Source organism: Nematocida parisii (assembly GCF_000250985.1).
Source record: "Nematocida parisii ERTm1 unplaced genomic scaffold supercont1.4, whole genome shotgun sequence".
In the NCBI taxonomy this organism is placed as follows: domain Eukaryota; kingdom Fungi; phylum Microsporidia; genus Nematocida; species Nematocida parisii.
The window spans coordinates 231,396-256,687 of record NW_013524649.1 but is presented as its reverse complement, the minus strand read 5'-3'; the positions used below and the strand labels follow the sequence as shown (position 1 = coordinate 256,687).

Below are 25,292 nucleotides of genomic sequence, written 5' to 3'. Positions count from 1 at the left end.
AATATATAATAGAATAACCCGAAATTTAAAACTATAAATAGAAAAAGAATAAAAAATATTTTATGAGAATAGGAAAAGGCGCAATCGAAAGGAAGAGCGGCCTAGAAAGAAAAATTATAGGATTTTTGTTTTTAGTTGGGATAAGCGCATTTTGGCTTATATTTTTAACTCCACTACTGGGCTCAATCATATTCCTTACAGGTATAAAGCACAATCTTAATAATCTTAAGATATCTAATGCAGATTTGACAGATTCTGATATGATAAAACTATCGGTGAGTTATCTACCAGGTTTACCGTACTTTAGTATAACAGCAAAGGATATTATGATAGGGCTGGGCACTTCAAGAAATGAAAATCCAATGGGGTATTTATATAGCGAAGAGATTATGATTGTGAACAATCCAATGAACAAAATAGATATTTCAATGAGGTATGTTATACCAGAGAAGATGTGCGAGATAAGTGAAAAGTTTTTATTAAAAGTGGAAAACCACATGCTATTTACCTTTAAAGGAACTATCTTTTTAAAGCTAAAGAACAATTTACCTGGTATAAGTATACCAGTGGTATTTCCGTATACACTTGGGTGGTGTATAGGTAAAAATAGCATGAGTATAGGTATAAACAAAAGTGCACGAAAGCTAGTGGATACACTACCTAAGAGCAGTGAGGAAGTGAACGGCGATAATGAGAATGGCATAAATATGAAGCCAAGCAAGAGACCAACCTTACCTATAGAACTTAAGGGATACACATTAAAAGAGAAAAATCGTATTACAACACTTAAAGCCAATTACAAGTACAAGAATATACCAAGCTTTTTATCCATAAATATTCCGGACACTATAATGAGTTTTTATATAGACAAAAAAAGAGTAGGCACAATAAAAATAGATGAGCATAAAATACGAAATGGAGTGATTTTAGAGAGGAAAAATACGACACATACGAACACATTGCTAGGAGTGAAAAATAAGAGCATGAAAGAGGACTCCAATCAGGTTGAAACATTGAATGCCTCATCTGGAAAAGAGAAGATAGAGTCTATAAACACAGTAAGCAACATAGCAACATTCACACTTTCACTCTCATCTAACAACATTTGTAATTTGCGCAGTGCAATAGAGGCGTATCTGGATAAAACCCCAATTGTATTTACTTTTAGCCTTAATAATGCCAACAGATACCATTCAATGCCGTATGCGTTCCATCATAGGATAATCAGGCAGATTAGTAAGGTATATATAAACAGAATAGTTCCAGGAAAGAAAACTGTGCTACCAATAGTTTCCAGCCCTCTCTTTGAAGGAAAGATAGAAAGGATAAAGAACAATGGAATCCACTGTAAGTTGATATTTAATGAAATATTATTCCCATACGAAGGAATGATAGAGAGTCTTAACACTGGAGAAATCTTTAGCACGAATCTTAATATGCTAGTAAATGATGAAATAGTAATTGTAGGAACAGGCTCTCACTATACTGCCTTAGACAAAATGCGCACGCCAGAATACTACAAAAAGTTCTTTGTGGTGGAGGCCACGCTTTCTTTCCCAAGTGACTTCTCAGAGCTTTCTTATATTTTCAAAAAAACAGATCCATATATTTCCTCTGCACTGCAAAAATGTGAAATATCCATAGGGAGTTGCCCTACCTCAAGCATGGATAAAATGTTTAGTAAGTTTGGGCTAAGGTGGAAAGTAGGCCAGGGAATTAGTGTTGGATACAAATGGATTACTCCTTCTCCATCGACTGTGGAGTATCCTAAGCATTATACAACATACAGAATGTCTCTTCTACTGTGCGAGGAAACTAATCAAATTAGTATGGGGAAGTTTTTAGATCAGAAGCCATTTTTATTATTCTGTAGCCCTGCTGAAGGACTAAAGTCAACAGAAGTTACTAAGAATGGGGGGCTGCACCCATTTGCAATACACAGTGTTGAGTGCATGGAGAGAAAAGAGCAAGAGAATTATATAAGGATTGGATGGGAAGGCATTGATGCGGTTCTTATGAAGCACAACATAGGTTTTACTCTAAGGGCGAATAGATCATATATTGATGTGCTTGCAAGTCCAGCAAGTGATGAGTGGAGCATTCGTAGCAGTATAACAACTGTTATCCAGCTATTTGTAAATACATATGACAATGGGCCAGAAAGAACAGAAAAGTTTTCTTTGATTCGAATAGCTAATTATGAAAATGATTCAGATGAGTATAAGCTGAGCCCTATTCATTTAGCTTTACATAATCCACATAAAAGAAATGAGAAGGCTAGAAATGCTCACATTATAAAAAACATTGATGCTATTATAAATAATGTAATTAAAAACCTATTCACGACATGGGAGCCAGCAGTAGAGTTCTTAAAATACAAAGAAAGGGAAGCAAATACAGAAGACATGTATCCTAAAGACTGGCTGAGTGAGCCAAAGATATCTAGGATACTATTCCACTTGAAAGAGATGCCGATATCCAATAAGCCAGCAGATAGCTCCAAAGAATCTGCAATTGTTTTCTCCCTGTGGGTTCCTTCTACAGGTGTTGTACTACGCAGAGACAACTCTATAGAGGCGGAGCATATTATATCTGTTGATCCAATCGAAGTGTGCCTAGTTTATCGTACAAAAACCAATAACACTATTAGAATAGGAAAGTACCACGATAGAGAGGGGAGCATGGATGATAGTATATGCATTAAAAATACTTTTTGGAAGAGTACAATTCCAGAAAGGCTGACACTTGGGGTGCACGGAATCAATGGGTACTTTAACCCATTCAATGAAAATTTACGTCTGTTATTTAAAATAGTTATGTGTGTAGTTTTAGGAAATGACCCATCAGACCCATTCCCATCAAAGGAAAATGAGGAGCAGCACTATAAGAACAGCCTGAACCCAAACAAAAAACTTGCCGTGGAACTTAATGCAGATGGAAGTAATCCAGATTACATATTTTTGTCTTCTATTCTTTCATATGGAAATAAGTTTATGAACTTGGGTCCAAGCAATTTAGCTATTGAGAGTAAAAATGGGATCGCATCGGTTTCTAACGTCTACATCAAAATGATACAACAGGACGATATGTTTATATTCTTCACAATTGATTTTATAAAGATGTGCATATCAAAAGAGCCATTCAGGTTGCATGGGGAACTGTCTTTGAAGATATACCATGCGATGTTTAATTATTTAATGGATAACCAGAATCCAGGTCCACTAGTTTTCGAAATGGGCTGTATTGATAAAGACAAACAGGAAAAAAAATTTTTAGTTTGCCAGATGTACACATATTCAGAATGATTGTAAGTTTTTTGATTAGATATTTAAAAAAGAACGGCGTGCCATCTGAAAAAATTCAGGTGTATAACAATGCCACGTTAAGTATTGATATGCAGAAAATGCGAAGTATTTATATAGAAAATGACGATATATTTACACCAGTAAAGATACCGCGGAACAATAGCTATAAAACAAATATTCCTGCGGCACTGCCTGGTTATGCAGACTCTTTTATAACTATTCTAAGGAATACAAAGCAGAAATACAATGATAATAAGGTGCTATATAGTGACAAATACATATACAACAACCCAAATAAGAGAAAAAGCAATGGCAAAGCACAGCCGAAATATAAACTTGATACTAAGCTGCACCCTATTCCAATCACAGACAAACAGAAGCAAATTATAAAGGGCATGAACTGTACCAACCTTATTCTACCGCTAACTATACAAAGCAGTGTATTGGATGAATGGTACATTAAAAATATGGTTCAAACCCTGTCTAATCTCTTTGGAGCCAAGAAGAGAGAGATCGACATGTCTATTCAGATAAAAGACTTTCACATAGCAAATGTATTAAATTTCAACAAAAGTCCTGATGATAGTGCAATTGTTATTTATATAAACGAATTTGTCTGGAACCATAATGAAATTAATTCGTGCAGTACAGAACCATCTTCTGAAAAAAGCACAGTGTCAGTTGTTACCTCATTTATACTACCAAATACAATTGATCTACATTATGATATATCGTCATATACTAAGATGTCTCCGATACTCGAGTTTGTATATACTTGTATAAACAATTACACACAAAAAAATATTATTGGCTTCCATATACCCGAATCGGCAAAAAAGAGCAGCTTAGTAGAAAAGGCAGTTAATGTGATTAAATACATTGGCAATTCCAGGCCGGTTTCCTTTTTTTCTTTAGGTAGTATAAAGAGCGCAGGTTGGTGGATTTGGAGGTATATGAATTTCAACTTCGATTTATTTCTGGTATTACGCGGGGAAAAATTATATGTAGCAAACGACAAATACACAACTTTTCTAACTTCTTACTACAATAAGAACTTATTCATAGCAAAATACACAAAAAAAATAAAACCAGAGTCTGAGTTGGTAAAGAATGAAGTTCTAAACACTGATAAGACGGAAGACCATAAAAGCACATACATTGTGATTTTAAGGAATAATGTGCCAATAGCGTATTTGGATGTAATGATGATGATAACACAAGAGCCGCATGTTATTTTTTTCCCACTGTATATTAATAAGACTATTCTAACTAAAACATTAAAAGATTGGCGTAGTTGGAAACCCAGCAAGACAATTATAATAGACCCAGAAAACGATCTGTGGGCACATCTAGTGATAAATGACATTATGGTAGGATCCTTTAGAATACCAGCATGTACTGTTGCAGAAATAAGCTCATTTTACACTAAAACTGCAGTGGTTGCTTCATGCCTGCCATTTTGTTTTATTTCATATTTATCCGATCTGTTATATACTATTATTGTATGTCTGATAGACAGAAAGCTACCTAGTCTTGATAAGGAAGTAGAAAAGACGGATGCATATAATAAAGCTGTGCAGGAAATGCTGTATAGTAAAATAAAAGCAGACATAGCCACATACGCCTCACCATCCAATAAAGATGAGAAAAAATCAGAAGAAGTAAAAATACAACAGAGTAACAAAGGAAGCATTTAAAACACTACCAAAGCATCGAAATATGAAATACCCCGAATAATTCTGTTATAAAAAATCATATGGTTTTATAATTTTCGCCATTTTTACTGTTATTCTAAAAAATCACATAGTTAACAGTTGCATTAGCAGCGATACCTCGCCAAGATATAATCAAAAATGCTTTTCATAATAAATAACATTAATAAATATTTTGGTATTGTTTTAAAGCGTACGCCATAAAATGCCCAAATGCAGCCTAGGCACAGCCAATTGTCCACTTTAGCAGTGAAAGCATTATATACTGAAATTAGGCACACCGAATTAAGTGATTATTATTACACGCCAAAAATATCTTATAATCACATTTCCAACAGAGCATAATTAGCATGGCACATGCATGCAGACTGCAGCAGGTATGATTGACATATCGATTGCCGGATTAACAAAATTTTTATTTATTCGTGATTTGTCTGTTTCTATAATACGGTATATGGAACATAAGAATGCTTAGAAGTATAACTGCAACAGATGCTATTTTTACCCCAGTGATATCCTCTGAGAACTGATAAGAAATAATAAAAGACGACAGTGGGCTGATTGCCAGCGTGATTAATATTCTGATCAGGGTAGTATACTTTATAACAAAGTACCCAAAAACAAGGCTGTCCCCAGACTTAACCAGTGATACAAACATAATTTCTTTAATGTGGTCATAGCTTATGTTAAGCTTACCAGCACAGAAAATGCAGAATATAATTAAGAATGAAATGGCCGCGCTAGTTCCAGAGTGATTAACAGCACTCTTCCACTTACTCTTCATTTTGGGCGCAATAAATATCTCAAAAATTATCCCAGTACACGCTGAGAAAATGGGAAGACTCACAAGCATTAGATAGTCTATAAAAGAAGAAGACTCTGACTTAAACGATTCGGACTCTCCAAATATAAGGGGCGTGAACACCCCCAGCAGGAGAAGCCCCTGTGAGCTGTATTGTATTTTAGTATATCTTCTATTAAGAAATACAATTGCCATTAGAAATACAAAGAATATTCTAGTCTGTGCAGATATCAGCACAATTAAATTGGGGAATATCTGACTTACTTGCATCCATGTGAGAGACTGCAGCGAAGACAAAATACCAGAGAGCATATACCCCCTTAAATACTCAGCACTCTCATAGCCTTCCCTATAAAATGAGCATGTAAAGCAAACCAGCGCTTTGATTAGTTCACTTATTCCTCCTATAAGAATGTTCTCATGGGCATTCAAGTGCTTGTTGGCTTTAGTTACATAGATTGTGCAATATATAGCAGAAAAGGCAAGAGAAGATACCTTTAGTGTTTCAAGCACACCAAGCTTTTCTTTTGGTACGTTCATGCTAATTTTTTTATTTTTGGTGTGTTTTCATATTAGACAAAAAAATAAAAAAGAATGCGCATGCCGGGAATCGAACCCGGGTCTCTCGCATGGCAAGCGAGAATTATACCATTAAACCACATGCGCTCGATATATTCATACAAAGAACCTCTCTGTTGCTGCCTGTGCGCTTATATGAAAACGTGAATTATTTTTTTTGGCATGAAATTACAGCACTTGATACAGTCTTATGCTGATATGTCCGTAGGAATGATAAAGCAAAGATGGTGCGCGTTTCTGTTTCTATTTGTAGTATTTGTGTGGAGAATAATTCTAACGGGTGGGTATCGTTTGGTTGCCTATTGCCTATTTTTATATTTTCTCCACTGCTTTATTGGGTTCTGTACGCCTGTTGACAGCGAATTGCCAGACCCATTCGACATAGAGGAGGAAGAAACAGTTATTTCTTCGCCAATTAAAAAGAGTGGAGACGAGTCTAAGCCATTTATACGAAGACTTCCCGAGTTTGAGTACTGGCTGCAATCAATTAAAGCCTGTTTCGCTGGAATAGTTATGACATTCTTCCCCGTATTTAATATTCCTGTGTTCACTCCCATACTGATAATATACTTCTGCGGGTTGGTATATTTAACAGTCATAAAAATAAGGAAGCATATGGAAAAGTACAAATACAATCCATTCTTTAATGCTAAGAAGATTTATAAAGGTATTGTAGAAATGAAGTGAATATTCATTGAATATGAATAAATTAGTACGTGTTTACTACTGTATATTCTGTATTGCTAATTATTTTAGGTTATTTCGGATTATTATACAAATATATTACACATATCTTGTGTATAGCTAAATATAATTTGTCAGAGAGCATAGTTATTAGGCATTTATTTAAGTTTTATTTTTAGTTTAATTCATCTCAAGTTGAATATTTATGAAATATTATAAAAAGAACTGCTATAAAGCATAAAACAAGAAAATAGAGAATAATTGGGCAGACGAGTAGATAGGTCTCTTAACAGTTATTGATGTGCTCATGTGGAGGCCCCGATAACATAGTCCATAATAGATACAGATAGTATTGAGGGATGCTTTTTATTATGATTATTAGAATATTAGGATGCGCGCGGACGCGGAGTCCTTGTGGCGCTACTGGCGCTGAGCCTTTTAGTAAATGTTTCCCGTGGTTTTCCTATTGTTTCTCCCATTATTGTTTGGGTACGTGCTACTTATATAGTCCAAAGTTGATCCGTGATTCTTAGATCCCTGCCTTTTGCCGTGACGGGATCGCCACGCGCGTAGGCGCATTGAAGGATTGGTCTTGAGCATGCGCGCTTGAGTGGTAGTGTCACTATAGCTTTTATAGAAATTTACAGATAAAAATGTTATTTTTGTCTTTCCTGTTGTATATCTTTTATATTCACTATATGTATCATTAAATAAACAAAAGAACTAAAGGGTGTGTATTAGTAATTATTAAATAAAGCCTATACAAAGATTTGTTTTAAATAAAATTATTTATTCATTATTTAAAATAATAATTATATAAATAGTCTACAGTATAACTTTTATTTTACTAATAGTTAATAGAAAACAAATTTATTTAGAAATTAAATACATTTCATATTCTTAGAATACTAAAGAGTTAAAGCAACGCATTTATAAAACACCATCAAGCATACATGTACAATCAGAAGGGGCATGTCAGATGCCACAGATAGTGGTTTTGTTAAAAAACAGGAATTACAAAGGAACTAATTACATTTCAACTATTTAAGCAGTGTACTCCTAGCAAAAAGGAGAGGCTCATGGAATATTTGAATAAACACTTTAAAATTTAGTACAAAGAATAACTAATACGACTAGGACTTAATATATGGATATGCGCATAGATTATAATAAATGGAGATAAAGAATAGTTACTCTAAACTGTTTCTGTATTAGACTATGTTATCCGGATAATGATAGTTGCACCAGATGAGTAAGTCAACCATAATAAGTAGTTTAATGAGTTATACTTGGGTTTAATTTGCTGATAGGAATAAATATAATAATGTATAAATATAACAAAATAAAATATTTTATGAAAAAGCTATCTCAAGGCATAATTGCAGTAGGAGCTCTTTATATAAAACTCATTTTAGTAACAGCAACTATATATAGAATGAATGAGTATATAGCAGAAAACAATGGCATATATACCAATAGCAAAACAAGAATCGTTGGAGATAATGTTTCGCCACAAAATGCTACTTTTTCAACTCAGTCAAAAGAATATATGAAAGATTCTTTAGATATGCTAGAACATGAAGCGGATAAATATAATGATAATGATGAAGAAATATCAAACAATATCCCAAAAGAAAAGAGAAGTATAAATACAGATCAATCTTATGTCTGGAAGGAACTAAAAGAGCACACATCGAATCTTAAATTGGATAGAAAATCATTATATAATTTAATAGAAACGTACAAAAAAATAATTATAGCATTATAACAAATGATTATACAGATTCAAGTGCATGGAGAAAAAATTCCAACAAGTACGATTCTATTTATACATTAATTAACAACGAGGTATTTAGTAAATATTTAGGGAATAAGAAGAAAGACTTAAATGGAATAAATTATAGATTAATTGGCGTGCCCGTGCTTATGCCATGTAATATCAAATGGTATAAGAGCATTGCAAATGTTTTTAGAAATATAATTCTACTCTCTGTGAATGATTTAAATAACTCTAGTAGCGAAAAAACAGATTATTCAAATGAAAAAGATGAATGGAAAGAAGGGGGTGGTTTTGAAAGTTCCTCTAGTGAAAAGAAGTATTCTTCAGTAGAGGATCTTTTAACTAAGAAACAGCTGGTAAAAATCTTTATAAATTTGATACAGCTTCCATATGTATATAAGCAATTTAGATTTAATAAAGAATTATTTAAATATAGTTCTATAGATGAGTATATAAAAGAAAAATTAGAAGAAAAAACACTAAAGCAATATATTGAATTACAAGTAGAATTGAATAAAGTAAAAATGAAAATAATAAAATTCTTTGGAATTATTTATTTCCAGATAGATGAATTCATGCGCGCGCAGCATGAGTTCGATGAATTTAAAGAAAAAAACCTAGCATTATTTGATATAAGCACATGGAGTAAGATTGGAGTGAACAGGAAGTATCTGCAACATCTACTTGGTTGGCAGGCCACAAACTACTCTTTTGTTCACCAAGCGATTTATCTAGTTAGGTTAATAGAGAATATACTGAAAAATGACAATAATGAATTTTTTATTTCATTAAAGAACTATATAGAAGGCAATACAGCTAGACATTTATATAGTAATAAAAAAAATAAGAATACAAATAGGTATTTTAACCACATTTACAAACTGATTCGTTTATCGCGTAGTGCACTTAGAGATAAAAACATTACAAATTTGACTGAGAATAACATAGATGCCCTTAATAGAGCAGTAATGTTTTTGTTAGAGCAAATAATGAATATGTTATTGTGTATTAATAGCGATATTTGTAAAAGCATCAATATAGTCTTTAATTTCATGAGTTATCATCGGGTTAACATGGATTTGTTATTTTTGAACCATTTGCTTACGGATCAAATTCAATCTATTTGGAGCGTAGCAGAATTGGTGCAGACTTATGTCATATCAAACTCAAATTACATAACAAACACTAATCAAAAAACTAAAAAGGATCAGTCTAATAAGCTAAATCGTGCTGGGCATGAAGTTTCAAACACAGAAGACGAATTTTTTCATGAGACATGCGATGTTATTAAGGACTTTAGTTTAGCTACTAAATCGCATGAAAGAATGAATCAAGACACCTTTCTGAATACAACACCAGACACTAGAACTGCAGCAGTGACAAACACCCCTAAAGAGCTCTATGTAATTTCCCCAGATGTTTACAATAAAGCTGATGATAAAGGTGAAGTGCCTTTAATAACACCACAATATGAGGAAACGGATTCAAACGAAACCATCCGCATGTATGCATTTACTCTAGAAACAGATAAGAGTGAAACAGAGCATACAATTATAGATATTTTGATTAATATATTAATATTGTTTGTAGCTGTGAGTGTATTCTGGTTATTATATACAAAAATACTAAGAAGGTATTTATAACCGAAATTATAACATATTTACTTTTCTCTTATAATTTAAAAAAGAATCTATGTAAACTATGCAGAATATTTATTATAGAAGATATAAATTTTATAAAAGACCCTAGAAAGTTATTATAAACAATTAACAGAATAGGAATAAATATGCAACAGAAGGAATATACCCATAGAAATAGTTTATATATAACAAATAGACAAATAAAGTCTAGATAGAACATACCAGACTATTATATGTTTTAGTAGTCATAATAAAAATGGTCTTTGATCTTTTTGTTGAGATATGTAACAGTCACATATAATGTTGGTCAAATTCTTAGAGTTAGTTTTAGTAAACTTTAGTATTTATCTACTTTTCAATGCTTGGTTATAGACCACAGGATTAATTTTATTTATTTTGACACATTAGCTGTTTTTTATTAAAGAAATTATTTTTGTTACCAAGAGGCTATATATTAATAATTAGTTTAATAAGATTTTATCTTAGTTTAATTTGTTGGGAACAATTTTACCATATTATGCAAACTATAAGTTCTTATTTATTTAATTTATGCTGTCATATCTATGAAACATTTGCTTAATTTATGCATTGCTTCTTTAAGATAAAAATTTTATTCTTTATATTATTTATGTTAGATTCAATTGATAGTAGTGAGATAGAAAAAACAATAGAAAAAGCACTCTCCCAAATAAAAGAAGATACTATAAAGAAGGAAGCATGTATACTAATATATAAATTAACAGATATTTGCAAGAAAGCAAGAATGTTTGCAGAAATGCCAGGCCCATTAAAAAATCTAGCATATAATGCACTTTCTATACAGCTATTTCAAAGAACTGCGTGCATTAACAAATGGAACAAGAGCAATATTATATCAATAGTTAATAAATCTATAAATCACATAAAACTGGTTATCAGAATGATTGTAGATTTAGCAGAGGAGCTGCATGACAGCGATAAAAAAGAGGCGTTCTATAATCTAATGGGAGAAAACCATATCGTTATGGCGAATTCATATGTACTTGGGTCAGATTCATTTAATTTTATCATTAATAAACTGTGCAAAGAGGCAAGTATCAAGCAATTAAACCATAATTTATCTGCCGAAAAAGCACTGGCTATGCTTTCTATGCAAAATCAAATTAAAATGTGCTCTAGACTACAAAGAGCATTAAATATACTAATGCAGTATAGTAGTACGTCAATTGCATCAGATAAAAATGAAATAAGCGATCTAAATGCAACTAAATTAAAAATAAGCAATGATGACATTTATTCATTGCAGCTGCTTAAACAAACATCTAATTTAGACAATATGTCCGATTTTTTAGGCAATTCTGTGTATAAATCTATTTATATTAAAACTAAAAACCAGTGAAGAAAAAAAGCAAACTATCTCTGATTTATACATTGTAGTATATAACATGTTTATAGATATAAGCATAGCTCATCCTGAATTATATATTACTAAATGTTCAAACACAATTAAAGTGTATTTAAACGATCTTCGCAATTTGGAATTCATAGGCATTCATAAATCAATTCCTTCAACATTGTTACTTAATAGTATAAAAGAATGTAAAAATAATAATTTTAAGTTTGAAGAAAGCTTTGCAAATAATCTGATTCAAGGCTATTTAGAATCAACAAAAAATTATATTTTAGTTATTACTAAGCCATTTACTCAAATTCAATATAAATATATAAATGTGTTTACACCTAAAGACACTATTATACCGGCACTTATGGTTACCCTGGTGGTTATTTCTAGTATATTATTAATATATATAGTTAAAAAAGAATGGAGTGCATTAGCTAATTAACTGCTTTAATATTTAAAATATTCATTTTTATATTCTGTGAACTATGCATGGTTTATTAAAAATAAAATATTATTTATAGCCTTGCATATTTTAGTTATCCTAATGGTATATCGTATTCGACAAATTAGGATAAATTAATTTTCGGGTTATATCTGAGAAGCAAGTCAGGTAAAAATAAATGCCAGGAATCATAACATTAATAAACAATTAACTAATGCCAATAACAAGCTTTTCCGTTCCATGAACTTAGTGAAGTATTATGTAGTGGCTTCACAGTTACCACCTACGGGACACGACAGTATAGAATTATTAAAGAAAATATAAAGAAATGCAGCTAAAAATTCAATAAAAATAATTTTATACAATAAATATTATTTACAGTATAATTAAGTTAATGAATACATATTACTATATTATTATATACTACTGTTTATTGCACTTTTATAAATATACAATTGATATTTCTTACTGATATTTGATAAAATAGAAATTTAAACCTCTCAAATTTAGTATACTGGTGTAATAGTTACTCATTCAGTTAAATTAAGTCATTATTATAACTGCCATGGCTTCCATAACTTATATTTCCTGAATGTTTAAATATTTTAAAATAATTTATGAGAAGTCCACGAATCAATACAGGAAATAACAGTTATAATAATATACAACTAATAATCCCAAATTAAACCAGTAGTCTTTTATAGTAATGCATATAGATTAAATGGATGTATCAGTATATCATAATAAAGTAAATTATAACTGATTATAATTTATTATTAGAATACAAAATATTTAGAATGAATTATGTAAATTCTTATCTATATTCTATACTTTATCCGCTCTAATTAGATTGATCATATTTCTAGTTGTTTTCTCTCTTAACCTCATTCTTCTTTTATTTGCCCGTTTTGTTCATTTTTACTGAGTATTTCACAAATACTTGCAAATTCTTCTGTTAGAGATGCATTTCCTATAAGAAACCCAGATAAATTCTTTATACACAATAAATTCTGTACAGAATCTTTTGTAACTGATCCACCATACAGTATTCCTTCTATTTTACCCCCCACTTCATTATGTATTATATTTACTGTACTTTGTATTCTCTCTGCACTGGGAACATCTCCAGTACCAATGGCCCACACTGGTTCATACGCTATGATTACACTACTATTTATTTCTAGGGTTTTAATTATATCTAACCTATTCCTGATTATCTGACTGGTTTCCTCTGTACTTCCATCCTTTTCGTACTCTCCCACACAGAGAATAATATTCAGCCTATTTTTAATTGCAATTTTTAATTGGTCTCTTATTTCTTCTTCTGTCTCATGAAAGTACTTCTCCCGCTCTGAGTGCCCTATTAATATTGTATTTACACCAGCATCTTTTATTTGGTATGGCCCAATTCCTCCTGTATACGAGCCTTTCTCGGCATATGGGCATATGCACTGCGCACCAATTTCAAATACAGAATTAAACTCCCTTCTTGCTTCGTATAATAAAGTGTATGGTACACAGACTACCACCTTAACAGTACTTATACTGCCCTGTATATTATTCAATACCTGTGACATCCTATGAACAGTCTCTTTATCACCATTCATCTTCCAATTTCCTATGCATACTCTCATATTTTTAAACAAATACTTTTATGAATTTATTTATTGAATTAACTCATCTGCCTTTGCATATAATAACTTATCTGCATTGCCACTCTTTCTGATCTGGCCACAGACAGATAAAATTGTGTCTCTTCCTGTGTACCTGCCATTCTCATCAAGCACTCCTACTGTGTATACTACACTTGATTTGTCATGTGGTGCAATTGGTCTGTTGATAAATGCGCACTTTCTTATTGCTCTAGTTCCTGTCATACGTGGGTTATAAAAAAAACGTAAAAATATAGAAAGTATATGCTACCCAAAAATAATAAGCCTATGTGTAATATATTTCAGTACTAAACAGTACATGTGTAAATAATTACATAAATAATGCGTCTATGTGTAAATAGTTTATACATTAATTAGTACAGGACTTATTATGCTATGTGTAATAAATTCTACTGTAAAATTAACTTGAAAATTTTATGGAGAGTGTAGAACTGTTCTGTCCCCAGTGCAAGAGTAATTCTTACATAAACCCGGGAATGAAAATATTTGTTAGTCCGTGCTACCACAGCTTATGCGAACTGTGCGTATCCAGATTATTTGCTAATGGACCTAATCAATGCCCAGAGTGTAATATCACATTAAGAAGATCTAACTACATGAGCCAAACATTTGAAGATGTAAGCATAGAAAGGGAATGCAGAATAAGAAAAATCATTGCATCGCAGATAGGAAAGTCTTTAGAAGATTATTCAGATGAGGAGGATTATAACGATTATTTAGAGCAGGTTGAACAAATGGTTCTAGAACTTTCCACATTAAAGGCACCAAAAGAAGTGCTCAGCCGAGTACAGGAAATAAAAGAAGAATTAGAAAAGGAAAAGTCTTCAGATACAGAATCTGCCAAAAGGAGAAAGATTGATTTATCTGTAAGTCAAGAAATAATAAGTACATGTAAAGTATCAATTAAGTACTTATTTCCACCCGAAGCAATTGACCACCTTACAATCCCTAAGAGAGTGATTGCTTCATCGGTTCTCTCAAATTTTAATAATTTCAAGTCTCTAACTGAAATATTAATACAGAAAGCATCTGCTTCACTAACCACACCTACACTATAAAAATAATTAGTACTTTAGAGTGTATGTGTAATAAATAATATTAATTTTACTGCAATTACAATTAAATTTACACAATTTATAAACCATTCACTTATAATTATTATTTATTACACATACACTATAAAGTATTACAAAATTTATTTAAATGGTTCCATTTGTAATATAGGATGGCCTAATATACAAAATATATAAATAATATACAACATAATAAGAATAATCCCTACTTCAATCTCAAAATATCCAGTTCTGATTTCATTATTAATAAATAAAAGAATCGTAGATATAACAGTAAATACAAGAGAATATAAGGCGCTCCTATCAATAACTGCATTCTCACTGGCATGCACATAAGGAATAACTGATTTTTGTAACAAAAATACATGAATGGGCAGTGATATAGCAATAGAGAAACAGAGTTTATACCTGCCATTGAACATTCCTACTAGTATAACCATCATAACAGGAAATAGTACATAAATATTATTAATTATAATATATCCAGTGTATTTCTTATACACATTAGGCAATATTACTTTAATTATACTAGTGATATGCTTAGATATTCCCTTTATAATAATACATGAACAGCCTAAACTGTACATATTCCTGAAATAACTTGTTTTTTTTGAATGTAGTGATAATATACAAAGTATAAATAATGCTGCTATATATAATGGTATATAGTACATATTTTTAAATGTAATACCTATCAGTGCCCCCATTATGGTTGATGATATTATAATATTTATCCACCTGTTATTTACACTGTCAGATGGTTTATTAATAATTCTGTTGAAGGTTCTTTCCATTAATGATTTTTCTGTACTTGATTCTGTGTGTAAATATAATCCATAATCCTTCCCTTTTGTTGTAAATAGCATAAAATAAACAGAGTATAGTACTATTAATACAACAGAACTGTATGATGTTATAATAGAGTATATACCAAGAATAGGCGATGCCATTGTACCAATTGTTTGAAAGAAAATAGTGTGTCTTATACTGTCTGCGTAGATTCTTTCTTTTTTCTTCTTGAATAATATGCAGAAACCTGCTAATATTGTTATACTGAATACGCTTGAGTGATACCAGACAGATTCACCTAATTTAAGGTCGGGTAGGATTGTTGTGATTGGTGAGTACAATAAGCCTACTAGTGCTATTATACTTTTTAAACCAATTGTTGGATATCCTAATTTAGATGTAATCTTATCTAATTCACTGAATATATACGTATTTGATATAAACACAGATATTCCTATGAATATCGATAGAATAACTGTTAATAGTGAATATGTTTGTATTGGTGTTTCTGGGGATAGGATTCTTTTGTAAATATCTAATAATGCACTCATTATTTGTAAACAAATTAGTAAAATATATTTTACTATTTGTATAATAAATATTTTACTTTTTATGGGTTGTATAATATATATTACTTATTTATTATGTAATGTATAATAAATTGTGAGATATAATAAGTTTAGTATTTTAAATTATAAAGTATAAGAGAATTTCTGTACATTTTAGCTTTTATTTATTACTGAGTTGCAATAACCCGATATAACCCAAAATATCAGTATTATTATATGTGACTAAGAAGTACATATTAGAACAGCAGAAATAACCGGGAAGGAGTGAATACCATAATATATTATTATAATAGAATATTCGGGTTATTTCTGTTATTGATTATAATTAAACCTCAGCTACATCATTTACATCTATACTGCCAAAGGTCCTTCTTCTACAGCAGAATATATAGAAGAGGGAGAATAGCATAGAAAGTAAAAATAGGATAACCAATGGGAAAACAACAAAAAATACTAATGGGAATGTTCCTAAGAACAGAAGCAAGCACATAATCACTAATATAAAACTTAAATGAGCAGTTAGTGCTCTTTTCCAAGTCTCTGCTTCATCATTAGACTCACTTCCTGTGGGAGAGTCTAGAAGTGCCAAAAAATCATTTTGTGTTCTTTCAAGCTTAAATATAAAATAATCATCTGGATTAACGGCATTTCTCTTGAAAAATTCTCTTGTACCTGATTTTACCAGAAAATCACCATCATTGGCGAAGTATACAGCACGTATTCTAAGCTTCTTGTCTGTATTTATAACAGATTCCTGTGGGTGTGCTAGCGTCTCAAATAAATCACGTGAAATACTTCTTAATTCTGGTTCTTTCTTCACTGAGAGCCCATCAATATACGAACTGCTGGTGTTTCTTGTAATTGGAAGAATTTCACTGAATGCTTTCATTTTCCCACGAGAACTCTCCACAGAGGGATGGTCGTATTCCTGAAGGGCTACTTCTAATGAATCATACCCTATCTTGTAGTAATACACCTGTCCCATTATAAACATATTATTCATTGGATTTCTTACTTTCATTCTGTGGAGAAGATGCCTATCTGCCTCGTACTTAAAAAGTATCTTGTTAATCTCAAATGCTGAGTAGTAATAATTATACAGAGATGTTGCATTTGTCGGATCTGAAGTGGTTACTTTTGCCAATATGTACTCCTTTCCATTTTTAAGTGCTTCTATAATTGACTTTCTGAAAGATTCTAAAGTGAATGGTTCACTCTCTTCTGCATTAACTACATCAAGATGGTATGATGACTCATGGTATGAGTTGGGTGCTCCTGTTATGAGTAACTCCAAGTTCATTGACTCTGCTCGAGTGATATTTTCCAATGCACACTTTGTTAGCATCCTTAAGCAAACAAATAGATAAATAAATACTAATAGTAAATAAAGATGGAGCGCAGGGCTAAAATAGTAATACTTGGTAGCTGTAGTTCAGGGAAAACAAGTCTAGCAAAGAAGTACATAAATGGAGGGTTTGACCCAAATCAAGCTGCCACAATTGGTGCAGCGTTTCAAACAAAAGAAATACACAGGGATGGATATACATTACACTTAGATCTGTGGGATACAGCAGGGCAGGAGAGGTACGGGGCAATTGCACCCTTATACTACAGAGATGCCAATACCGTAGTTGTAGTATATGACATAACAGATAAGTTGAGCATAAAAATAGCCCAGCAGTGGTGCTCTGAAGTAAGACTGAAAAACAAAACAGCGTCCCTTGTAGTGTTTGGCAACAAAACAGATCTTTTGTTTAAATCATCAGAGTCTTCTACATTTATGAACAAAGGGTTTCCAGATGTAGGGGTGGTTCAGAAACTCAGGGAAATATCAGAGGTGACCCAAAATTACTTCACTGAATATGAAATATCTCATTTTACTGGATCTGCTAAAACAGGAGAGGGTGTCAGCTCTTTATTTAAGCATATTTCAAATAATACTTCTTATGTCGAAAGAATCCTTGTACAGCCAACTGTCTGGTGCTGTTTATAGATAAAAGTTAATTATCTAATTGTTATTAGGTTTATTTATGGTATTACATATTTTTATACGGAGTCAATACCAAATAGCTTACATTTATATTTTGTATTCTGTTCTGCATCGGGGATAATCTCTGTTTTAAGCATGTGGAATACTTTAAGCGTAAGTAAGGCATCGCTCCCAGCTTGGTGCTGTGTGCCTTCTCTGCAGACAGATAAATGGTCTGCTAAGTCTTGTAGCCCTCCTTTCATTCCCAGTGTGTTTATTAAGTATTTTATGTCGTAAAAATATGGGAATACTTTTGAGAGAACATAAGAGAATTCTTCTATTGACGGTGGCAAGTCTTGCCCCATGACTGCTTTGATGAAATAGCCAAAGTCGTAAGATGAGTGGAAAGAAATCCATTTTAATGACTTGTTCATTAATATGCCAGAGACAGTTATTAACTCTGCAAATACTTCAATATTTATTCCGTCTTTGTAAAGTCTATCAAAATCAATTCCTGCTTGCTCAAGCACATACATAGACTCTCTCGCAGACATGCTTCCTTTCTTATCAAAATGAAAGTTAAACTGCCATGTGCTTGGAATTGGTTTTTCGCCCTTTTCATTAGAAAGAGATATTCCCAGCTGTATAAGACTAAGAATACTTACATTACACCGTAATTGGTTATACGTGTATGTTGTCTGGGCTGTAAATGTTCCTATTGGCTTGGCAATTACACCAGGAAATTCTGTATCCATGGCAATATATGGATATTCCTTTATTTTTTGTGATAAAAGCTCAATTTCTTCTTCTAAATTGTGTTTCCACACATTTCTTATTTCATTTTCTGTAATTCTGTCTTCCTCCATTCTTTTTTCTTTTTTTATTTTCTTTACCCTTCTTATTAATTATTTCTAAAGGACCATTAAGTAATTTTAAATTCTGGGTTATTATAAATAAATCATTATTTAATATATTCCATCAGCAATGACACAATAACTGTATACTATAAATTGTTGTATACTATAATAAAAATAATGAAATATATTATGCAGTGGGTAAATAATTTTATTTTCTCTTTTATTATAATAATTCAGTATTAATTATACGATATGCTATTGGTTTTGAATTTCAGGTTATAAAATTATGTTTAAAGCTGTTATAAATTAATAATTCAAAACAATAACAGTGCTAGTATCGGTGTGCTAAACGGTTTTATGTGTTAAAATAGGAAATATTTGGTTAATTCTATTAAATTTAATTCTATTTATATACAAAATAAGAAACTGTACGTGAATTAAATCATTCTGCATACAGCTTTAGAATATTTTTATATTTTATAACGTAAATTACCTATATATCGCTATAGATAATAAAAAATATACTTATTTGCTAGTATTCATATAATATAAATAAGTGGCAATGCAATTGGTTATAACCATGAATAAAACCATCTTGCCATCTAATTATCTGTTTAAATAGTCTTTTTATCTATTTCGTCAGCTATTTCCTGGAGATTTGATAAAATTTTATTAGGAAGAGTCTTTCCTGAAGAGATTTCAAGTATGTCGCGTATTAAATCAATATTTCCTAAAATATTTACGTGCTCTGCTGTATACTTACCGCCCCTTACTTCTAATATAGAAGTAGATGGAACGTGTTTATATTCTCTATTTACTGTCTTAACGCCGTATGGATTTAATGACTTCTTCTTCCACCCAGATATCCCCATATAACCTAAAGACACAACAGGAACTGTTCCATCGCCATCTTTCAATACAACGCCATTATACACATTATTGCTGCGCGAAGATATATTTCTATCTATTTTTAAAGTGCCGTTTGCATCTATAAAATAGTAACCAGACTCTGTTGATTTGTTTACACCGTAAAGAGAATATATAGTTAGGTTTGGTGCGTTTGGGAGTGCGCACTCTAGTGGGTTTGACCATTTATCTTGTTTTTTCTTTGGAATTACTATTTTTTCATGTAATTGCTTATTATATGATGGGAGAATTTCTTTGATTATACTAAATATGTCGCTATAGCTGAGGAATTTATGCTCCTTTATGCAATTTTTTCTTTCTTTCTTTTATTCTTTCCTTTTTTGATTCTTTTCTAACTGCTACTAAATCCAGTTTATCTGAATCTTTCCTCTTCCATATTCTCTCTCCTCCTTTTGGCAATAGATGAAGAAGCGACCCCCAGGTTTTAAATAGTTCATGCCGGTTCTTCTTCCCAAATAATAATTCTACAATTGTATACTGAATCACACCCATATCAACGGTGTCCTTTACCTCACCTGCTAAAAGACCACCCAATGCTTTGGGCGCGCCTAGAAGAGGAGGGCCTATATACACAGAGCTGTGCACATATTTGTCCACCCATTTTGGGTCTTTCTCAGATACCCACTGCATGAAATAATGAAATATTAAAGACCCCATGCTATGTGCCACCACAAGTACTTTTTCTTTCTTTCGTATATACTGTGTCTCTATATCTATTTTAAGCTTCGTAAAATAGTTGTCACGTATTTCTAACTCTTCAATCCCAAGACGCCAGTCAAAGGCAGCAAAATGAATATCTGCAACATCATATCCAATATACGACAAATTTTCAACTATTTTCCACCAGAACCACATGCCGGGTATGGAAAAGTCAGATGAGTCAAGACTGCTGCACGCCCTGACTTTTATTCCGACGGGGTCAAGCCCTGTATCAGAGTTTAGCTTCATTATATTTACCCACTCATCTCTGTTGTGCAACATAAAAACAAGAGTAGAATGCGACCCCCATATTCTTTTCCTAAAAAATGAAGTGTTCTCTTTTTTTGCCTGCCATAGTTCTAATGAAGTATTTGCAATTCCTGGAATTATAACAATCGGATGCTTTCCTGTTAATCCATTATTATGTGCAACCATGCCAGGCATTTCTTCTACTTTTTCATCTGGCGTAAATGATGTTATTTCAGCAAAATACAATATTTTTGCTTTTGTTGTAGAGCTAAGATTTAGGTTTAACACTGTCTTTGAATTAAGTAATCCTTCTATAAACCTCATAATAATTGTTTTTTCAAATGCTTTCTCATATCCTATTTTTATAAAATATGCTAAGATGATTAGTATAATTCCTATTAAAAAATACCTCTTCTTTCTACGGGGCTTTTGCTGCCCGCATACCGCACACCTGTCCTCTGTGCTTTTTGGCATTTTTGCTTTGTTTTCGTCTTTGTTTTCGTCTTTCTTTTCTTTTTCTATTTTGTTCTTACACATTGGCATTTCCATTTTTTATTGGAGATATAAAAAAAGTGAAAGAAAATATATTTATACTATTTTTATTTATTCTAAAACCATTGGTATAAAGATTTGTCTGTTATAAGATAAGACCATAATAAATAACCATAGAAATATAAATTCTAATATATTTATAATAACAATAATAATAATATATAACCCGAATATATTATTATTTATTGTACACCATGAATTACTAGCTTTAGTATTTATACTAATGATAGGTCATGTGGTGGCACCATCACTCAGACGGGAACCCCGAGGGCAATCTGCCTGCACGCCATCTTGCGCAATGATCCCGTCAAATCAAAAGGTCGGGATATGAATCAATATATCAACTTCCGACTATTTAACCCGAGCTCTTCTCCCAATTTAGGGGGAGACTCAGGGAAGCACCGACAGCTTAACTTTAGCGCCAGGTCTAACACAACTGCGCCCTTGGACTCCGTGTCCGCGCAGGCTTAGGCCGCTTCCTAAAGACAATAAAGAGCCCCCCTTTCACTTTCTTGGCTACGCGGCAGGGCGGCGGCGGCGTTACTCCTCGTGAGTACGCCAATTTACATATATTCTGTAAATGTATTCTAAAGCACAGCATAAACCGTCTTAATAATAATTTCCAACCTGAGTCTAATGCCCCTAATGCAGCTATAAATTTTAAAACCCCAAATACTTCTATAGACTTAAATTATATGTTTTTAAAACCACTTAAATACGCCACTCGAATAAGCAATCCTTTAATTGTTATAAACTGGATAAAGCTAATTAAAAATTCACATGAAGTAAATGCAATCACAAATCAGATACATAAATTTTTATTTATGCCAAAAGAACAGGAAATAGCCAAACTAGCCAACTGTTTAACCAATAACAATACAAGTATAGATACTATTAGAACTATTCATTCATTTCTAGAAAAAACTAAATGTGTTTTTATAGATTTGGTGGGTTTACTCCTAGTTTTAATGAGCTGAATACTATTGTATTAACATTTATTTGTGCACTATGCCAATTACATAAAAAGATAAAAATATTCATGAACTTATATACAAACTTATATGTTCATTGAAAAAAGGCCAATTAAGTAAAATTAAAAATATGATGTAATCGATTGCATATTATGAAAATGCTGTAAAAGTATTAGAATTAATATAGAAGAGCAATGAATAAATTGATAAAGAAATAATTGAAAGCATAATTTATATATGTTTGAACACTGAGAGGCCACATATGGCAATTATCTTCTCATAAATTTATAACTATCTGGCTATACAAATTCATAATTAATCTATCTAATGAATTTCTCTAATAATAAAGGAAAATATTAATTTATTCTTTTTATTAATAATGTTTAATTATTAAAATATTAAAGGTCTTAACTTTAATTAAACTAGCTGTGAATAGCATATTACAGAATAAAAATAAAGTTATACAAAGAATTTTTGTACTATAAAATGTGAACTATGCATGATTTATTAAAATAAAATATTATTTATGCCTTACATAAAATTATATTTATAATATGTAAATTGCTCTTAAATAAACCTATAAACTATTATGTGCTAATTCACCCGACTTGAATAATAGTTTTTCTTGAATTTTTACTAGCTTTTTATTAATCTTAGATTCATTTAATGATTTTGTACTATTTCGATTAGGACATAATAGTAAGGACATTTCTTGATTTATTAGCTTTAACATTTTACACTCTTTTTTGGCTGTGAATTTAAAAAAAGTTAATTAGCTGTTGTAAGCTACTATGATCTGCATAGCTGTGGTCTATGTGATCACTCATAGTTGTATTATTCGCCGTATATGGCAATTTGTTCATATTAAAAGCATTTGCAATTGTATTTTTTTCTATTTTAATTAATTTTTTAGTTATTCCCTGGCCAAGATACCTCATTGCAATAAAATGTTTGTCAATTGCGCTCTGTATTGAAGAAACTGCCCTTTCTGCATAGATGTTTGTAATTTCATGCGGATTGAATGTCTGCAAAATTGAACAGGTACTATATAACTCAGTTATTTCCCTGCTTAATTCTGCATATATTTCTTTTCTGTTGTCTAAGTATAAAATTTTTACAATTTTTTTTACATATTCTATTTGTTTGTATAACTGATTTACTGTATTGTATAATGATGCTTTCAAATATTCTGCATTCCCTATACCCAAATTAAATTTACCGGACTGTTTGATATAGATGTCTATATCCGATATTGTGGTATTTGGATGCTGCGTGTTGTACATATTAATTGAAGCTATTGCTTCATCTGAAAATGGACTTTTTTTAAATGTCTTTAAGACATTTTGTAGATCATAAACAATGGTCAATAAATAAATTCGAATGGTGTTTTTTGCTTCTAATAGCAAGCTGTATATTTTCTCGTCTGTTATCGCGGTTTTACATTTTTTAATTTTAATTAGACGATTTCTAGCAGAGCTAAGATATATTTTTGATACAGAACTTTTTATAATTCCTCGTGTTAAAATAGAATACATCTCTTCCATTGAAATTGGCTTACTGTTCTCATCATCTTTTAATTCTATTGCTTTTCTAATGAGAAAGGAAATATCTCCTAAGTTAAATGGAGATGATAAAATTATTCCATATAGCATTTTCATTATTTTGTACCTTTTTGGATCTTTACTGTGCGATTTATGCATTTTATTGTTTTGTGCTATTTTATTATAATACAAATTTGTTATATTATCATAACCATTCTGTGGATTTCTATTAAAATAAAACTCATCATATTTTATAAAATCTTTCTGCTTATTTATATTCTTATTTCCTATCTGTCTTTTAGGCCGGTTTTCATCAAAGCTATCTGATAGTTCTGGAACTATTTCCATTTTTTCAAGAGGAGCAGAATTAAATTGTATAGGCGAAATAACAAGCGGTGAACTGCTTATGTTGGCAATGCCACTATAGTTAACCAATGCACCACTGGCTAGTACTGTGGCTGTGTTTACAATAAATACTTCTATAAATAAAATATATTTTCGTATTCTCATTTTTATAGAAAATTTATCTTGTTTTGTATTATATATTCTTGTTTTGATTATAATCTTATAATATATGTACAATTGATATACAACCCCACGATTATTATAAAAAGTGTAAAAAACAATCAGAAATATTGGCTTTGGATAGTGAGATCCAGAATAGCAATGGATCAGTATGATATTAATATATGAGTCACCATGATTCGGGATAGTAATAGGCGTGCTGCTATCATAAATGATTGGAATTAAAACTATATAAGAGTTTCTGTATTTCATTATATGTAAGGCATAAATAATATTTTATTTTTAATAAATCATGCATAGTTCACAATAAATAACAAGTTTCATATGTCTAGCCTTCAAGAAAAACAGCTAGAAATTTATTTACAAGAGTATAACAAGGTATACTTTATATGTTTTTTTGATAGTTTTAACAATAAGAACTGCTCCTTTATAGTAGTTATATGTTTGAGTTACTTAAATTTTTATAGTTGCTCTCCACTTTATTTTGCGATTTTCTATTTTTTTGTATTTAATTTATTTCCATTATTATCAGACTTAATTGGTAAAAACACACAGTTGGTTTATATTCAGGAA

General features: G+C 31.4%; 18 protein-coding genes and 1 non-coding gene across 19 annotated transcripts; 10 read left to right on the top strand and 9 right to left on the bottom strand.

The window, feature by feature from the left end:
- Positions 1 to 62: 62 nt before the first annotated feature.
- Positions 63 to 3,305, top strand: NEPG_01721 (uncharacterized protein; the record flags this gene model as incomplete). The annotated part of the gene is made up of 1 exon (XM_013204095.1): positions 63 to 3,305. One exon carries the CDS (start codon positions 63 to 65, stop codon positions 3,303 to 3,305), a length of 3,243 nt encoding a protein of 1,080 aa, XP_013059549.1.
- On the top strand, positions 3,302 to 5,147 carry NEPG_01720 (uncharacterized protein; the record flags this gene model as incomplete). The annotated part of the gene is made up of 1 exon (XM_013204094.1): positions 3,302 to 5,147. One exon carries the CDS (start codon positions 3,302 to 3,304, stop codon positions 5,000 to 5,002), a length of 1,701 nt encoding a protein of 566 aa, XP_013059548.1. The 3' UTR covers positions 5,003 to 5,147.
- Positions 5,148 to 5,414: 267 nt separating this feature from the next.
- Positions 5,415 to 6,359, bottom strand: NEPG_01719 (uncharacterized protein; the record flags this gene model as incomplete). The annotated part of the gene is made up of 1 exon (XM_013204093.1): positions 5,415 to 6,359. One exon carries the CDS (start codon positions 6,357 to 6,359, stop codon positions 5,433 to 5,435), a length of 927 nt encoding a protein of 308 aa, XP_013059547.1. The 3' UTR covers positions 5,415 to 5,432.
- A 55-nt stretch (positions 6,360 to 6,414) lies between these two features.
- Positions 6,415 to 6,485, bottom strand: NEPG_02713. The gene has a single exon. It is a non-coding gene; the product is annotated as a tRNA-Gly (tRNA).
- A 75-nt stretch (positions 6,486 to 6,560) lies between these two features.
- Positions 6,561 to 7,110, top strand: NEPG_01718 (uncharacterized protein; the record flags this gene model as incomplete). Its single annotated transcript, XM_013204092.1, has 1 exon — positions 6,561 to 7,110. One exon carries the CDS (start codon positions 6,561 to 6,563, stop codon positions 7,083 to 7,085), a length of 525 nt encoding a protein of 174 aa, XP_013059546.1. The 3' UTR covers positions 7,086 to 7,110.
- A 1,326-nt stretch (positions 7,111 to 8,436) lies between these two features.
- NEPG_01717 (uncharacterized protein) lies at positions 8,437 to 8,850 on the top strand (the record flags this gene model as incomplete). The annotated part of the gene is made up of 1 exon (XM_013204091.1): positions 8,437 to 8,850. One exon carries the CDS (start codon positions 8,437 to 8,439, stop codon positions 8,848 to 8,850), a length of 414 nt encoding a protein of 137 aa, XP_013059545.1.
- Positions 8,851 to 9,008: 158 nt separating this feature from the next.
- Positions 9,009 to 10,505, top strand: NEPG_01716 (uncharacterized protein; the record flags this gene model as incomplete). The annotated part of the gene is made up of 1 exon (XM_013204090.1): positions 9,009 to 10,505. One exon carries the CDS (start codon positions 9,009 to 9,011, stop codon positions 10,503 to 10,505), a length of 1,497 nt encoding a protein of 498 aa, XP_013059544.1.
- A 625-nt stretch (positions 10,506 to 11,130) lies between these two features.
- Positions 11,131 to 11,880, top strand: NEPG_01715 (uncharacterized protein; the record flags this gene model as incomplete). The annotated part of the gene is made up of 1 exon (XM_013204089.1): positions 11,131 to 11,880. One exon carries the CDS (start codon positions 11,131 to 11,133, stop codon positions 11,878 to 11,880), a length of 750 nt encoding a protein of 249 aa, XP_013059543.1.
- A 46-nt stretch (positions 11,881 to 11,926) lies between these two features.
- Positions 11,927 to 12,325, top strand: NEPG_01714 (uncharacterized protein; the record flags this gene model as incomplete). The annotated part of the gene is made up of 1 exon (XM_013204088.1): positions 11,927 to 12,325. The coding sequence occupies one exon, from the start codon at positions 11,927 to 11,929 to the stop codon at positions 12,323 to 12,325; it is 399 nt and encodes a 132-aa protein (XP_013059542.1).
- An 834-nt stretch (positions 12,326 to 13,159) lies between these two features.
- NEPG_01713 (triosephosphate isomerase) lies at positions 13,160 to 13,959 on the bottom strand (the record flags this gene model as incomplete). Its single annotated transcript, XM_013204087.1, has 1 exon — positions 13,160 to 13,959. The coding sequence occupies one exon, from the start codon at positions 13,957 to 13,959 to the stop codon at positions 13,210 to 13,212; it is 750 nt and encodes a 249-aa protein (XP_013059541.1). The 3' UTR covers positions 13,160 to 13,209.
- Positions 13,960 to 13,989: 30 nt separating this feature from the next.
- Positions 13,990 to 14,202, bottom strand: NEPG_01712 (30S ribosomal protein S21e; the record flags this gene model as incomplete). The annotated part of the gene is made up of 1 exon (XM_013204086.1): positions 13,990 to 14,202. The coding sequence occupies one exon, from the start codon at positions 14,200 to 14,202 to the stop codon at positions 13,990 to 13,992; it is 213 nt and encodes a 70-aa protein (XP_013059540.1).
- A 212-nt stretch (positions 14,203 to 14,414) lies between these two features.
- Positions 14,415 to 15,103, top strand: NEPG_01711 (uncharacterized protein; the record flags this gene model as incomplete). The annotated part of the gene is made up of 1 exon (XM_013204085.1): positions 14,415 to 15,103. One exon carries the CDS (start codon positions 14,415 to 14,417, stop codon positions 15,054 to 15,056), a length of 642 nt encoding a protein of 213 aa, XP_013059539.1. The 3' UTR covers positions 15,057 to 15,103.
- A 90-nt stretch (positions 15,104 to 15,193) lies between these two features.
- On the bottom strand, positions 15,194 to 16,411 carry NEPG_01710 (uncharacterized protein; the record flags this gene model as incomplete). The annotated part of the gene is made up of 1 exon (XM_013204084.1): positions 15,194 to 16,411. The coding sequence occupies one exon, from the start codon at positions 16,409 to 16,411 to the stop codon at positions 15,194 to 15,196; it is 1,218 nt and encodes a 405-aa protein (XP_013059538.1).
- A 165-nt stretch (positions 16,412 to 16,576) lies between these two features.
- Positions 16,577 to 17,774, bottom strand: NEPG_01709 (uncharacterized protein; the record flags this gene model as incomplete). Its single annotated transcript, XM_013204083.1, has 1 exon — positions 16,577 to 17,774. The coding sequence occupies one exon, from the start codon at positions 17,772 to 17,774 to the stop codon at positions 16,755 to 16,757; it is 1,020 nt and encodes a 339-aa protein (XP_013059537.1). The 3' UTR covers positions 16,577 to 16,754.
- Positions 17,775 to 17,819: 45 nt separating this feature from the next.
- On the top strand, positions 17,820 to 18,422 carry NEPG_01708 (uncharacterized protein; the record flags this gene model as incomplete). The annotated part of the gene is made up of 1 exon (XM_013204082.1): positions 17,820 to 18,422. The coding sequence occupies one exon, from the start codon at positions 17,820 to 17,822 to the stop codon at positions 18,420 to 18,422; it is 603 nt and encodes a 200-aa protein (XP_013059536.1).
- A 29-nt stretch (positions 18,423 to 18,451) lies between these two features.
- NEPG_01707 (CCR4-NOT transcription complex subunit 7) lies at positions 18,452 to 19,264 on the bottom strand (the record flags this gene model as incomplete). The annotated part of the gene is made up of 1 exon (XM_013204081.1): positions 18,452 to 19,264. The coding sequence occupies one exon, from the start codon at positions 19,262 to 19,264 to the stop codon at positions 18,476 to 18,478; it is 789 nt and encodes a 262-aa protein (XP_013059535.1). The 3' UTR covers positions 18,452 to 18,475.
- Positions 19,265 to 19,786: 522 nt separating this feature from the next.
- NEPG_01706 (phospholipid:diacylglycerol acyltransferase) lies at positions 19,787 to 21,681 on the bottom strand (the record flags this gene model as incomplete). Its single annotated transcript, XM_013204080.1, has 1 exon — positions 19,787 to 21,681. A coding segment is annotated over one exon (1,229 nt), but the record flags the coding sequence as incomplete, so codon positions are not given.
- Positions 21,682 to 22,185: 504 nt separating this feature from the next.
- NEPG_01705 (uncharacterized protein) lies at positions 22,186 to 22,659 on the top strand (the record flags this gene model as incomplete). The annotated part of the gene is made up of 1 exon (XM_013204079.1): positions 22,186 to 22,659. Exon 1 carries the CDS (start codon positions 22,378 to 22,380, stop codon positions 22,657 to 22,659), a length of 282 nt encoding a protein of 93 aa, XP_013059533.1. The 5' UTR covers positions 22,186 to 22,377.
- A 596-nt stretch (positions 22,660 to 23,255) lies between these two features.
- Positions 23,256 to 24,971, bottom strand: NEPG_01704 (uncharacterized protein; the record flags this gene model as incomplete). Its single annotated transcript, XM_013204078.1, has 1 exon — positions 23,256 to 24,971. One exon carries the CDS (start codon positions 24,969 to 24,971, stop codon positions 23,412 to 23,414), a length of 1,560 nt encoding a protein of 519 aa, XP_013059532.1. The 3' UTR covers positions 23,256 to 23,411.
- Positions 24,972 to 25,292: the final 321 nt, after the last annotated feature.